Source organism: Adiantum capillus-veneris, chromosome 17, assembly GCF_014529385.1.
Source record: "Adiantum capillus-veneris isolate H3 chromosome 17, ASM1452938v2, whole genome shotgun sequence".
NCBI lineage: Eukaryota > Viridiplantae > Streptophyta > Polypodiopsida > Polypodiales > Pteridaceae > Adiantum > Adiantum capillus-veneris.
The window spans coordinates 81,121,446-81,136,456 of NC_140947.1; the positions used below are offsets into that span (position 1 = coordinate 81,121,446).

General features: G+C 42.3%; 1 protein-coding gene and 1 non-coding gene across 4 annotated transcripts; one reads left to right on the top strand and one right to left on the bottom strand.

Moving 5' to 3' along the window:
* Positions 1-136: 136 nt before the first annotated feature.
* TRNAV-UAC (transfer RNA valine (anticodon UAC)) lies at positions 137-209 on the top strand. Its single transcript has one exon. It is a non-coding gene; the product is annotated as a tRNA-Val (tRNA).
* Positions 210-1,593: 1,384 nt separating this feature from the next.
* On the bottom strand, positions 1,594-3,981 carry LOC147437564 (F-box/kelch-repeat protein At1g55270-like). 3 transcript variants are annotated; one of them, XM_086487079.1, is made up of 3 exons: positions 3,862-3,981; positions 3,353-3,543; positions 1,594-3,029 (listed from the first exon to the last, which is right to left on the bottom strand). In XM_086487079.1, exons 2-3 carry the CDS (start codon positions 3,407-3,409, stop codon positions 1,800-1,802), a joined length of 1,287 nt encoding a protein of 428 aa, XP_086343205.1. In that variant the 5' UTR covers positions 3,410-3,543; positions 3,862-3,981; the 3' UTR covers positions 1,594-1,799. The 3 variants fall into 3 exon arrangements, with proteins under 3 accessions (XP_086343205.1, XP_086343204.1, XP_086343203.1); XM_086487078.1 differs by lacking the exon at positions 3,862-3,981 and adding an exon at positions 3,631-3,775; XM_086487077.1 differs by lacking the exon at positions 3,862-3,981 and having other exon boundaries at positions 3,353-3,583.
* Between the last annotated feature and the right edge of the window lie 11,030 nt (positions 3,982-15,011).

Genomic DNA, 15,011 nt, shown 5'->3' on the forward strand with positions numbered 1-15,011 from the left:
TGGTTTGCATTGCTAGGGAAGAGGGAAATACCTAGGTTTAGTGTGGTCCCAATGGTGGTCCCATGGACCACCATTGCTTTCAGTGTGATTAAGTTTTAGTCTGTATATATTGCTTACTTTGAAGCAACATATGCATGGTCCCATGGTGTAGTGGTTATCACGTTCGCTTTACACGCGAAAGGTCGCGAGTTCAAAACTCGCTGGGGCCAGTTTTGCTCCTGAATGGCAATCATAGTCAGGACGCCTACTCGCAGCGACAGTCTTTTTTGGGATGTTCAAAAGGTGGCGTCCTTCTCTACCTTGTCAATGTCAATGCATGAGTGGGGAGGTACCCCTTATTCTCTTCTGTGCAATCATCCTCAGAAAGGCTAGAATTGGGTAAGCTGTGCATGTAGATCTCAAACTCATGATGCCATTGCTGATGCCTGTGCAACAACAGTTGGATCGTGCCCACGTGCTGCCATGTCTATGTTCAACAAGCTAAATAAGTGTGGCAACATAGCACAAGCCACCTGCCTGATGCTGTTTAATGCCATGTCAAATACTCCTCTGCCCAACGAGAGCGACAAATCCCGTGTACCATATTTAGGCTCCGATGGGGATTTCTTTTCAGGCAGACAATGGCAAATGCCTGTCCCCACTGAGAGAGAGAGAGAGAGAGAGAGAGAGAGAGAGCGCACATTGTAAGAAATAGAATGAGAGCTATTTTTGTGTCTATTGTACACAGGCTCTAAAGAGCTCTGCATAGTCACTACCTTTCTCTCGAAATGCGACCAAAACAATATCTCACTAGATAGCATTACACTTTCAAGTCAACCACTCACACACATAAATGAACACTATTCCCTTGAATTTTTTCTGCTCCCACTCTTGGTAACTATTTTGCATGCCCTTATAAAGCAGCTCTTGCACCCTTCCAATAGGTGTTGAATGTAGTACAAATGTAAAAATTTTACATAACCATCCCACTCTGGCAAAGGCAATCAAAGCAAAGCAGGTTAATGAGTACTAAACCAAAGCACGGAAAAATTTAGTTTCTCATCTTCTGAGGTAGAGCAGACGCCGAGCTTAACGGTACCCTCAAGATATATGCAAGTACAGATAATCAAAAGCCAAAACACCTCTGAAGAGCAAAACATTCAATATTAGCGCATCATGACGAATTGAGACTTGAGTGATAAAGGTGGTCTAATGTTTTTTCTCCTCTGCAATCCAAATCTGGTAGCACCCTGAGTATCCATCACACATATCGACTGCTTGTGTCCAAAGCAGATGCCTTGCCACTTCATTGATCGATTCATCATAAGAGAAGACGTATCAACTAAGAAGATGCCAATGAGACAGGGAAATAGTGCTATTATTGTGTCAATGTTTAGAATACAGGTTTGATTCCAGCAAAATTGCAACCACCACCGAAAGAAAAGAGAAACATACGGAAAGTACATTTTCCAAAAAAGCAATCATCATGACATCCAAACTAATGTCCATACCTGCAAACAGCTACGCATATACATCATGTTTGAAGGTATAATTATGACATACTGTTTTTCATGCTCTGCAATGGTTCCTATTCCCTTCACAAGAACTACGATGTATAATCAATAGATATGATCCAATCAATTGCCATTCAAGAATTTCCAATAAGCTGACTGCAAAAATTGACATTGTCAGAGCCTAGGCTGAATAAATTATAAAAGAATACATATGGGTAATGAATGCGGGTGAACCCCTCTTCGAATGTCAGCACAGCACTCGATTGCGTGTTCTCTTTATTATGGTACATATGTACATCATTTGAACTAAGCTAAGAGAACTTGGCAATGGAGTATGTGACTCTTGTACCTGCTCCTCCCTGCCAAGTTGGCCCAAAGGGTACTTACAACATTCTTGAAGTGGCCCTTTCCTGCAATGGTTTCCCACAAATACCCTCTATTGTCATGATTTGCAATATCGACAAGCACAATGCTCATGTTGTTCCTTACAACACACAACTTGTCACCAACTGGTAGCAATGCCGCTGCCTCTAGTGCCTGCGAATTGCCCAAGTGAAACTTACTATCAAGAAATCTTTTCCATGAATCCGTCGCCTGGTCATAAACTCTTAGCTTGCAACCATCTGCACAATCAAGCCCATACAGGTGGCCTTTGAAAGATACACATGGATTCCGCCAACCTTCAACCATCCCATCCAAAATTGGGGACCAAGAGTCCAATTCGGGCTCGTAGACCTCGCTCATCACCTGTCTATGGACCCCAAGCCCCTTGAGGAACCATCTCCCTTCATAAACTACTCCAATGAAAGGAACCATCGCTGTGCTCATATCAGAAATGAAAGACCACTTATTCTTGTTGGGATCGAACATTTCTGCAGTCCGCAGTGATCTTGGAATGCCTTCACACTCTCCACCAGCTACGTATAAGTAGTTGTTTATGACACAGCACCCAAAGAAATGCCTCCGACGCAACATGTCCGGCGCATGATGCCATCTGTTTGTTCTAGGATTGTAGTAGACAACCTTCTTCATAGACCCTTTCAGCCTATCTTTGCCACCAAAGAGGAAAAGCAAGTAGCCATTCAAAACAGCACATCCAAACCCCATGGCTTCGACATAGTCGACAGGCATAGGCGGCAAAGGCTGCCATAGCAGGTGCTTCGGATCATACGTGTGCCATGATACACGACCATCTCGGTCACGCTTGATCACATAAATCCACTCTTCCGCAGTCCCCAATTGAAGCCTTCGGGTGAAGAAGTAGTTGCTTGTAAGAAGGCGATACCATTTCCTGCATACGATGCGAAGCTTTCTGTGGTAGAGGCGAGGGATCCGAGCCAAGCAAGCGACTGCAATGTCATTAGGAAGTCCCGGTATCAGATCCGGGGGTAGCTTGTCCTTGTCTCCTTTTGAAGCCCTGCTTTTTTTGGGCTTTATGCTTGGTTTTATGTCGGGGTGAATACAATGCTTAGTGCTTGGAACAAATCGCCTTGCTCCAACCACTGTCAGCGTGTCGACTCTACAATAGCAATCCACCTACAGAAATGCATAATGCGTTATTAGAGCATCGAAATTGAGGTCAATTTCACCTCAATTTTGCAAGTGTAATGGAAAGCTTGGCTCTGCATTTCAACAGCTCTAAACCAGCACATATTCCTCACTTCATGTCACAGCTATGGAAGTTCAAGCAACACACAGCGATGTCACAAGTGCGACCCTTGGAGCTGCCCACATAACAAATTCAGCGATTGCACGCATGTGCACACACACATGCTCCAGCCAAACGGGCGATTAAAGATGGGCTCCTTTCAGGCATCATATACCGTCTTAGCACGATGAAAAATTCTGGACAAGATTACCTGGCTGGGCTGGAGGCTTGCATGAAGTGCTGAAGTGGCCATGGCCTTGGTCGTCATCGAAGTTTGTGTGTGAATGTCCAGAGCCTCTCTGTTTCCATAATCTTGTCCTGCCTTTGTGGAGTGCTCTGAGCTTCCAAGCAAGGTTTGTTGGCTCTGTCTTGATGGTGAACGATGACATCAGCAACAAGTTCCTGCCATGTTCAAATCTCTCTCTCTCTCTCTCTCTCTCTTTCACACACACACAAACACACACAAGCACGCGATGTTCTGGACGTTACAGCAGAAAACGTCAGCACATCGGAGGAAAAGGATGGCCTCTGGAGGTACAACTAATAGCCGTAAGGTAAGAGTAACCCCTTGAGAAGAAGCTACAAAAGCGTAGAAGGCAAACATAGTACTCCGGAGTCAACGAGAGAGAGGGAGGAGGTGAGAGACGGGGTGCACGCGCGCGCGCCTGTGTGTGTGTGTGTTGTACGAGAGAGAGAGAGAGAGAGAGAGAGAGAGAGGACCTGCATTTCCAGTGGCTTCACTGAGTTCGCTTAATGAATTTGTGTCCTGGCATCAACATTTATAAGACTCTTGTCCCTTGCTCTTTTTGACAAATCGGAAGGCTTGGCATCATGCGACTAGGTCTATGACCCGCGCGTTGCTGCGGTAATAAAAATGACAGCACAATAAGATTAAAGTGTCGATAATTCATTAGCAGAATAGTTTACGGGTTATGCTAGTTATTAGAGGCAGAGTAAAGGGCCAGTAGAAAACCGCCCTTGTACCAGGACTCGTTTCCCACGTTCAATAATATATCCTCCATACAGTGCTGGGCCGGTTAGCGCAAAGCTATATTGCATCGTAGTAGTTAGATCATGAGTTCGATCCAAGAGTGGCTCCTTTTTCGTAGTCGTTTTTGTTACACCGGAGCTCTTGTTCGGCGTCGTGCGTCACTGCCTAATTCGCGACCCTTGCTCACCAGCCACATCTCATATGAGTTTTACTCTCCAATGGTGGGGGTGAAAATTGTGTTTTAGCTTACAATCGTTCTGCTTTGAAATCGTTTTTGTTACACGGGAGATCTTGTTCAGCGTCGTGCGTACTGTGCACCGCCCCATTCGCGACCCTTGCTCACCAACCAGATCTCATATGGGTTTTACTCTTCAATGGTGGGGGTGAAAATTGTGTTTTGGCTTACAATTGTTCTGCTTTGAAATCAAAAAATGTCAATTGAGAGAAACACAGAAAAAAAAATCCCACCTAGATTTTGAGGAAAATATTGTAAAATTAAGAAAAATTAGCTTGAATTTTCAAAATTTCCTCTTTAAAAATCCATAAAAGGGAAATGTATATGGTTGGAAAAAATGAATCTCTCTCTCTCTCTCTCTCTCTCTCTCTCTCTCTCTCTCTCTCTCTCTCTCTCTCTCTCTCTCGCGCGCCAAAACTGAAGTCATTGGCCACTTATATCTTACCCATAAAAAAATTTTCTCAGACATCCAATGAGTCGGTGTGTGTTCCGCCTTTATGGTCAACAAACTGTTTATACCTATGCACTTATCATAGGGACATACTGGTGAGTGTAGGACCTTGTTAGCTTGTTGCCAACAGTAAATTTCTCTTTCTGTGTGTCATGTACATTCTTGCAAAATCCTTCCAAATACATGAAGAAGCAGGTGTCTAAAAGAAGGAATAAAGAGGAGACATTTGCAACAAGGGCAAAGAGGAGAGAGGTTGGTTGTGATGTAGCTTGCATCGGGCTCAACAAGGCGAGGCTTGAGGTGCCTCTCTATGAAAATGAAGGGTAGAATCTCGAACACTCTTGACATCTCCTCCTTTTGTGCCCTTTCAATGCACAAAAACTCGATCGTTTGTGTGATCGGCTTGGAGAGCTGCACGCACAACTCTCCCTCTCTCTCAGGTCTCTTGGGATAGTTTTCTACGACGTTAAAACAATCTTCTTCCTCTTCTTCTTCTTCTTCTCTTCTCTCTCTCTCTCTCTCTCTCTCTCGTGCTCCAGGTAATGTGGAGCTAATTGCGAAGGCAAGCAAGCTGAGGTGGAGCCAGTTTTGGATGCAAGCATGATGACAAGTAGAGCCACAAAAGGCTGAGGTGGAACAGCGATGCGTGGAATGATTGAGCCTCCAAGGACTTCTTAGAACCGAGTCCCACTATGCATAAGGGGCATTAGTGATATTTAATAAAATTTGCAATATTGTGGTCACACAATAATGTTATGGTATTAGTAATATGAAAAAGACAACACCCTAAAAAATATTAGTTCTACTAATAGTCCCTAATACTTACAATTTTCTTTGTATTAAGGAGTTACTATGTCATAAAATTTAATATCTAACCAACCCAAATGATTTTCTCATATTAAACTAATCATTTAATGTGGGAGAATAACCGAGAACAAGGGTTAGACTATAAACATGTACTTAGATATCTATCTCAACGAACAAGGGTTAGAATATAGAAATGTGCTTTACATATCTATCTCAACATGGGGTCAATGGTAAAGGGCTCCAAATAAGAGATGGTCTCTCAAAGAGCAATGCTAGCTCATGGTGCTAGCTTAAAGACCTTAGGGTGAGGTTTATTAAAGACTTCCAATGGTTAGTGTTAAAAGTCCTTTGACCTTAGGCAAGCTAGGGATGTGCTTGAGGCGGAAACCCGGCCCAAGCTTGAGGTGCTTGTGGTGCTTGCTGACTAAGGTGCTTGAGGTGCTTAATGACTAAGGTGCTAAGGTGCTTGAGGGGGTAAGGTATTCAAAAGTCAATGTATATCCGTACACAAGGGGGGCCGAGCCCTCATTGTAGGGGCTAGAGAGAGAACACATACACCCTTACACAAGGCAAGCTTGGTACAAAGAGAGCAAATATGACACTTGTCAAGCTCCTCTTTATGTTGCCCTCATGGTGTGCCTGAAGCCTATTGGTTGGCCTCCCAAGGGGTTCAATGATAATTTAGTTAATTTAATTAATTGTCTATGTATTTATCAAGTCCTCTCTCTCAAAGGGGAAAGGGGGACACTTCCTAAGGCTACCCTTGTTGTTTGATATGCACTAAGCCTGTGATTGGCCAAGCTTGAGGAGGTCCAATCATGTGCAAGATAGTGCTAGAAGAGGGGGTCGACCAAAGCAAGGAGGGGTTGGAGAGTACTCTCTCTCTCTCTCTCTCTCTCTCTCTCTCTCTCATATTGTGTGGGTTGCAAGTGCAAGAGCTCCGTCTCCTTTTCCAAGCTAGTAGAGAATTTGAGAGCTTACACCAACACTCTTGGCTATGGAATGCAATTCCAACCAAGAGCCATGCTTCAATGCTTAAGCTTGCCATCTTCTCCATCTTCATTACTATGCTATTATGTATGCTAGCAAGAAGAGTGATGATAAGTGAGGAACTATTGCTTTCCCCTATGAATGTTTCTTCTTCCTCTTCCCTACCCTCATTCCCCACTAGCTCTCTCCACCTTTGAAGATTTTTGAGGCCTTGGGATTGAAACTGGGGATGGTTAATGCTTTTTACAAAGTCTATGTTATGCTCGTAGCTTTCCATCTTCATTGTAGTCACAAGGAACACAAAGATTGTATTGTACCAAGTCTCTCTTGATGGGAGAATCTATAATACAAAAGCCTATTGGAGGGGGGATCGTCATCTCCACATAAATCCGGTCCTCAACTGTTGTCATGTTCTCTAAACTCTCTCTCTTGCAAAGTATTGTTCATGCCAAGCTAATTAAGTATTATGGTTAAGTTGCTACCCCTAAATAAGTTCACCCTCTATGTTCTCAAAGTAGCTCACAAAAATGCTCTCTTTAATTCTCCTAATTCCACTATTCTCAAAGTTCATAGGTCATTTCCATTACATTAATATAGAGCTATTGGTTTCTCTTTTCTTCCTTAAGAAGAGAGGTCCTTAAGTTGTCCATGAAAGGTCTGTTTATTGCAATAGGGTAAGTGGGACAGGGATCTATCATCTTGGTTGAGAAGGACTTAGTTCGAGGTACACCGTTGGGAACTATAGTCTTAATAATGGAGCCTCTTGGGGCTTGACTTTGGCTTAACCATTATTGAGCTACGAGCAAGCTCAACAGGAACCATAATCAACTTATCAATGTTAGATCCTCTCCACTAGTCTTTGCAATTAACAATGTCCAAACCATGGGTATGGCTGCTTGAGAACTGATTGTCAAAGGTAAAGAAGAGTAGCGACTAAGGTTTTGACGGTACCAAAGCACAAAGTATTCTATACATAAGTATAATTAGTATGGATGACAATAACCAAGAGCATAGAATGAACATTGATAACTTTGATTTTGCACATGAAGGTGCTAATAATGATGTCCCCATGTTTGTCAATTATCTTGTTACTAGGTTGCAGTAAGCTATGGGCAACCCTGCTTTGCAAGCCGAAGTTATCAACTTCATACTTATGGGATTTCCCTTCCTCTCCAAGAGTCTTGAGAGAGCTTAGAAGGCCTCTTGATGAGACCCCCACAAGAAGACTCTCTCCCATACAACAAGAGGAATCCAAAGAACCAGAAAGTAATGAATCCCTAAGTTCCTCTGAAGATGTGGCTCCACGAAGACGGCGGTCTAGACGTTTGCCAACTCCTTCCAAGAGGAAACGGTCAACCCACAATTCTTCTCCTCGTCACTATGAAAGGGAAGAGAGGAAACAAAGGAAGAAAGGGGTAAGAAAGAGGTCACCCTCTTCTCCTTCTTCTTCACCTTCCTCCTCTTTTGACGGAAGCTATGGCTATTCTCCTAGAGAATACAAGAGAGGAGGATATTGCAAATCTTACCCTGCATGGTGAAGGTCCCAAAAGCTCAAGAAGTTCAAAGAGGGAGGAAAGAGTATCTCTTTTCTCACCTATGATGGCACCTTTAGTGCCACCAACAAAGTATTGGCCTTCCTTGAGCAGTTTGATGCGGCCTTTGGAGACGAGGGCTTCACGGAGTCCTCCAAGCTACACCATGTAGCTATGCACTTCCAGAAATCGGCTCGTCAATGGTGGGCTAGTCTTCGTGGCAATGGCGAAGCCCCAAAGACATAGAAAACTCTACAAGTTTCCATTATGAAGCAATTCCTTGCAAGCAATGCAAAGGACAAAGTGCTTATCGAATGGCGGAGTTTGAAGCTTCTCTCCCATGAGTCTATCCACAAATATGTGGACAAGTTTTTGGATTTACATCTCACGGCTACTATCTTCCAAAAGATAGACTTTGTCAAGCAAAAGCAACAATTTTTGTGCGGGATTTCCTGAAGAGTAGCCGAGTATGTCAACTCCCAACGGCCTAGTTCTATCACCGAAGTAATCCACCACACTGTGGTTGCTTCATGCATCAATTTACAACAAGGGGCTAGAAGGAATGTCAAGCCTATGGAGACCAAAGACAAAAGTGATGCAAAGGAGAAAACAATGCATGAAATTCTTCCCAAGGCAATTCCAACAACAACAACAACAACAATCGGTCCAAGCAAAAGGGAGTTTACAAACGTAAAAATAAACTCTCTTCTAAAGAGCTTGAAGCTTTTCGCAAGGACCACAAATTTTTTAAGTGTGAAGAGCAAGGACATGGCTATCGTTCTTGCCTTAAGAGAAATGCCCGCGGAGACTCTTAGAGCTTCCACTATCGAAGCTCCAAAAGAGGATGCTCATTGCAAAGAATCACCTCTCTCCTATGCTTGGGAAAAGATAAGCGAGCATGATGCCTTCATCTTGTTTGACCCGGTGCTACTCACAACTTCATTTCAACGGAGTTTGCCACCATGTTGGGCATTCAAGCTTTCAAGATAGCAAATAATGTAACTGCCGATACAAATTTCAAGGGACAGCAAGCCTCCCTTACTCCCTTGATTGGGAAGTTGAGGCTTCATGTACAAAGCTACATTGACAAAGAAAACTTCTTCATATCTCCTCTCCAACATGAGGATGTTATCCTAGGGGCACCATGGTTCAACCGCATGGCTGCCAACATGAAGTTCCCTGAAATGGGAATCTACTTCACCTACAATGAAAAGAGCATGTATATAGATGCTAGTGAGTGTGGTCGTACTATACCACTTGTAAATCCTCTTGCTTTTGATAAATTGATGAAAAGCTCAATTCTTGCGTACACGATTTTTTTCAAAGAGTCCCTAAAAGGTCTTAATGTTTCATCAAATGTAAATGGTTGGAATCAAGAAGAGTTAGACTTGTCTAATTTTCTAAAATGATTCCAAGATGTGTTCATCGATGATATCCCTATGGACTTACCTCCAAAACGAGGGGATGATGACCATTGAATTGAGCTCCTACCAGGAAGCTCACCGCCTAACAAGTCTCCTTATTGAGTTTCTCAAGCTCAACAAGAGGAGATCATGAGGCAAGTACAAGAACTGGTAGACAAAGGGATGGTGACGCCTAGCTACTCTCCCTTTTGTTCTCTAGTTCTTTTAGTGCAAAAGAAAGATGGTACATACCACATATGTGTGGACTATAGAGCACTAAACCATATCACTATCAAAAACAAATTTCCCGTACTTCGGGTAGAAGATCTGTTTGATAAGCTACAAGGATCTACCTACTTCAGTCTGATTGACCTTAAAAGTGGCTATCATCAAATAAGGGTAGTAAATGAAGATATTCTAAAGACCACGTTTCGTACAAAGTTTGGTCTTTATGAATATCTAGTCATGCCTTTTCGCTTGACTAATGTACCAGTCATGTTCAATTGCTTAATGGAAAAAATCTTTAGACCCTACCACAAATTCACTCGAGTATTCTTTGATGATATCATCATCTACTCAAAGTCTTTGGAGGAGCACAAGCAACATCTCGAAGTGATTTTTCAAGCATTGAGGGAGAACAAGCTTTTTATCACTCAAAAGAAAAGATTTTTTTTTTAAATCACTCAAAGGCTCAAGCGAGCTTAGGCATATACAAAAAAGAGCTTTTAGCTGTTCTACATGCCCTAGACACATGGAAGCACTATCATTGGGGACTCCATTTATTTTACAAACAGACCATCAAAGTTTCAAGTACTTCATGAAGCAAACCAAGCTTTCCAACAAACAAATGAGGTGGGTAAATTTTCTTTCTCAATTTTATTTTCATATTTCTCACATTGCTGGTAAGAACAATCAAGTGGCCAATGCACTTTCACGACGACCAAAAGTTAATGCGGTGTCTATAGCAACTCACAATGGTCTATCTTCTATGATAGATGAGTATGCTATTGACCCTGACTTTAAAGACATAATGTCAACCCTTGCTTTGGGGAAGAAAGAGGAACCATTCACCTTGCAAGATGGTTATCTTCTCCATGGAAATAAGCTATGTGTTACCCACTCCCTTCGTGAGAAAGTTATGTATGAATCTCATGCTCCTCCCTATGCGGGGCATAGAGGCATTCAACCTACTCTTGAAGGAGTAGAGACGTACTTCTATTGGCCTACCATGAAAGTAGACATACAAGAGTATGTTTCAAAATGTGTGGTATGCCAAATGACCAAGTATGACAGAGGGAAGCAACCTGGATTACTCCAGCCATTGCCAATTCCAAATTCACCATGGAAAAGTAAATCCATGGATTTTATCTTTGGATTGCCCAAGTCTATCCATGGGAATAGGGGAATATGGACAATAGTCTACAGGTTTAGCAAGCAAGCATACTTTATTCTTGTCAAAAAGACTATTAAGGAAAATGGCAACTCTCTTCATATCTCATATTTTCAAACACCATGGATTGCCAACATCCATCGTGCCAGCAGATAGAGATCCTAGAATAACTAGTAATTTTTGGAAAGGTCTCTTTGAGAATCTAGTAACAAGATTGAATTTCTCTTCGGCCTGTCACCCACAAACGGATGACCAAAGTGAGATAGCCAATCTTATGATTCTCGATCTACTAAAGACTTATGTTACAAAAGTAGATCAACGCTCACAATGGAAAATGTACTTACTCCTTGTAGAGTATACGTACAATAATAACGTCCATACTTCTATGGAAAAACCACCTTTTGAAATCATAGAGGGAAGACCTAAAAGTCCCTTGCTACTTAAAGTACATGGGAAGATCTTTACTGCCGATGAGTATAGCAGTGACCTACAAGAATCTTTCCAAAAGATTAAGGAGGCTATATCCATCTCACAACAAAGGCAAAACTCTGCTACTGACACAAGCACAAACGGGCCTTAACGTTTAAAGAAAATGATTGGGTCTTACTTAAGTTTCCCAAGGCTCGATTGAGGCATGACGGGCAAAATTCCTACGGGCCATCAAAAGTATTATGCTAAAATAGCAAAAAGATACTATGGTCCTTTTCAAATCTTGAAGCCAATCAATGAAATGGCTTATCAACTCAAGATGCCCAACCATTGGCTCATACAAAATGCTTTTCATGTGAGCCTACTTAAGCCCTACAAAGGAGAGCCACCAAGTGAACCAATTATTGAAGACCCTCTCGAAATAGAAGACCAAGAAGAGGTGCTACAACCTGAAGCTATTCTTTTGCATGAAGACAAGGTACTACTACATGGTAAGATTATCCGATCGTATCTTATTACAAAAATGTAGTGGGACTAAGATAGAAACAATCTTTTCTCATGGAAACTCTCTCTCTCTCTCTCTCTCTCTCTCTCTCTCTCTCCATCCATCCATATGGAGAGAGGTTTCTCTTACTCTCTCTGCTCACTTGGCATCACTGAAGCTGAACGGATGTCTCTCTCTCTCTCTCTCTCTCTCTCTCTCTCAATACAATTCAATCTCTCTCTCCCCCAGACACTCAACTCGGACCTCCCGTACCATAATTTTTGTTTCTCTCTCATCTTTCTCTCTATTACACGTCAAGATAATAATGGCTCTTCTCCCTCTATTGTTTTACCCTCTCTCTCTCTCTAAACTTTCTCACTTTACTAACTACTAAGCTAACTGAGAGTTTCTAAGTTGCGAATAAACTTCAATTAATTCTCTAAAAATGACCTCTTCTCTCGTATATTTTTAAGCCTTCGCACACTCCTCTCCCTAAACTATATATGGGCTCACTCTTCTCCCTAGACTATTTTTATCCACCACACACTCCTCCTTAGTATTTGTGCTCTCTCTCTCTCTCTCTAGATATATATATATATATATGTGTGTGTGTGTGTGTGGGGGGTGTTGGGGTGGGGACGGGGGGTATGTTTGCTTGTCTATGTGTGTTTGTATGTTGCACACCCAAACTACCTCTATTTCACAATATACCCAACTACCCCTCTCGTTAAAAATCTACTTTTCATAGAAAACCTAAGAAGAAAAGGCCTCCATTGCCTACACGCTAACAGCCTCGAAGAATACTATTAACTTCCACACTTCCACTTGCTAGCCCTTATTTATTGTCTTAAATGACCCCTTCCACTTAACAAGCCTTTTCTCCTCCACGTATCCGTTACCTATTAATTCTCTTCCCTCCCTCCCTATTCCCCTCACATTAGACATTTGATATCTCTTTCATTCCCTTCACATGCGCTTGCACGTCCCTCTACAAATGCAACCTTATCATTGTTAGCTACACTTGAGAACATTAGTCATTCTCCTTGCAATTGCTGGCCCTCAGGAGAATGTACTGATATAGACAAATGGGCAAGAGATGTTTTGTTACAAGATTGAATTTTTCTATTTACACTATATTATCTTCATATTTTTTGATCTATTTTCTCTCTCTCTCTCTCTCTCTCTCTCTCTCTCTCTCCCCCTCCCCTTAAAAGTTGATTTATTGGTGTCTTACAAAAATTAGAAAATGAACTCATGTTATCACTACATCTTGTCATCACTTTTTTTACTTATCACGATGTTTAGATGCTTTGATTCCTAGTTGTGACACCGATAACAAGGGGGAAGGTGTGCCGATGCATGTCTTCCAACCACACAAATTTAAAGTTCTAACTTCTATTGTTGGTTGATGGTGGTAGGTAGGAGCGTCTTCCCTTCAATCTGGAGTCTAATCGTCAAACATCGTTCATGTTGATTTCTAACCCTCCTAGATTTACTCACTTGATGTATTTCTAACAATACAATTTCAATCTATTGTCTTTGTAACACTACTCTTAAGGATGGGATTGGTGAGAAAATAATTAAATGATCTCTCTCTCTCTCTCTCTCTCTCTCTCTCTCTCTCTCTTCCCTTGCGCGAGGGCAGCCCTGTGGGGGGGCGTTACCTCTTAGCCCCACATTTCTCAATCCAAACGGCTTGCTTGCAGATGCCTTGCTCAACGCTCTGCGCCATCACCTCCGTTTGCTCTCGACAGTCTTGATAGCGCAAACTTGCAGCCTTGATAATCCTGACAAGCATAGATTTGCAGCCTCAATGCATTAGCTTAAATCAATGCATATTTTAAACCTTTAAGGTTTGAGTAGCGTCTCACATTGAAGGCCCTATGCATACAAACCTACCAAACATCCATATTCTGCTAAACCCATTGAAAGACCAAATGTCTTCCCTTGGCACCCCGATCTCACGCAAGACCTTCCTTGTGGTGGCAGCCGCTCCAATAAAGGATCCCGCCGGATGCTAAGAAGCAAGGATTACTGCCCTCAAAGCTCATATCCAGGAACTCATTCAAGAAAATGAGAGACTCAAGGATCGCTTGCTTAAGCTAGAGGAGACCAAAGAAGTAGAGAGCCAAGCACTACTCGCAAAAGCTCAAGGTGTTGGAGCTTCTCTTATTGAGACCGTCAAGGCCAGAAAGGAAGTTCAAGAAGCGACACACAAAAAGATTGACACCAAGATACAATCAGGTTTACAAGAATGCCAACTGCAAGAATCCCTTAGCCTTAAGGTCAGAATTGGAGGACTTCACTCACCATGGTGCACCAGTGAAGCACCACTGAAGACACTCTTGAAGAAGTACTCACCAAACTCAATGACATGTTTCAACATTTCAACATCAAGCTTGAAACCGTTTCTTGGATCAACAACACACATAGGCATGTGCCACCCAAGCATTGCATCCTCACCTTCAAGGACAAAGAAGAAATGATAAAGCTACTACGCCAATCCTGCCTCCTCAAGATAAAATCATTTTGGATTGCTGAAGAATTGACCATAAATCAACTCAAAGTTAAAGCAAGCGAGCTCAAGAAGGTACACGAAGCCCGCAGACAAGGTAAATGGGCAGTCTACCGAGGTGGTAAAGCCATCATTCAAGAATTTTGAAATCCCAAACTGGCTCTCCCCATAGTTGACCCTCCTCAGGTTTTGATTTCCTCTTTCATTTTGCCCTCCTAATGGACCCTCAATCCTTAACTAGTATGTATCGTAATCTTTTGCTTTTGCTTTTGCTTTGATGAACCCCTTGTAATGTATGTTTTTGGTCCCATGGGTCATATCTAACCTCCATGGACGATAATTCAATCTATCTATCTATGTGTGTGTGTGTGTGTGTGTGTGTGTGTGTGTGCGTGCGTGTGCGTGTCATGCCACACACACACACACACACACACACACATACATGAGGCTATGCATGTGCTAGGAAGGTCTGGTGGTCTTTGGGAAAACCTCGAGCAGTGCACATGCTAGGAATTGTTTTTCAGAGTGCTCATTTTTTAGCTACACTCATGTTCTAGAGATGGACGAGTGGTAGCGCTCATTGCTCAAGAAATTCTCTAGCTCCATAAAGAAGTATAATAATTGGTAAAAGGAAACTTTGATT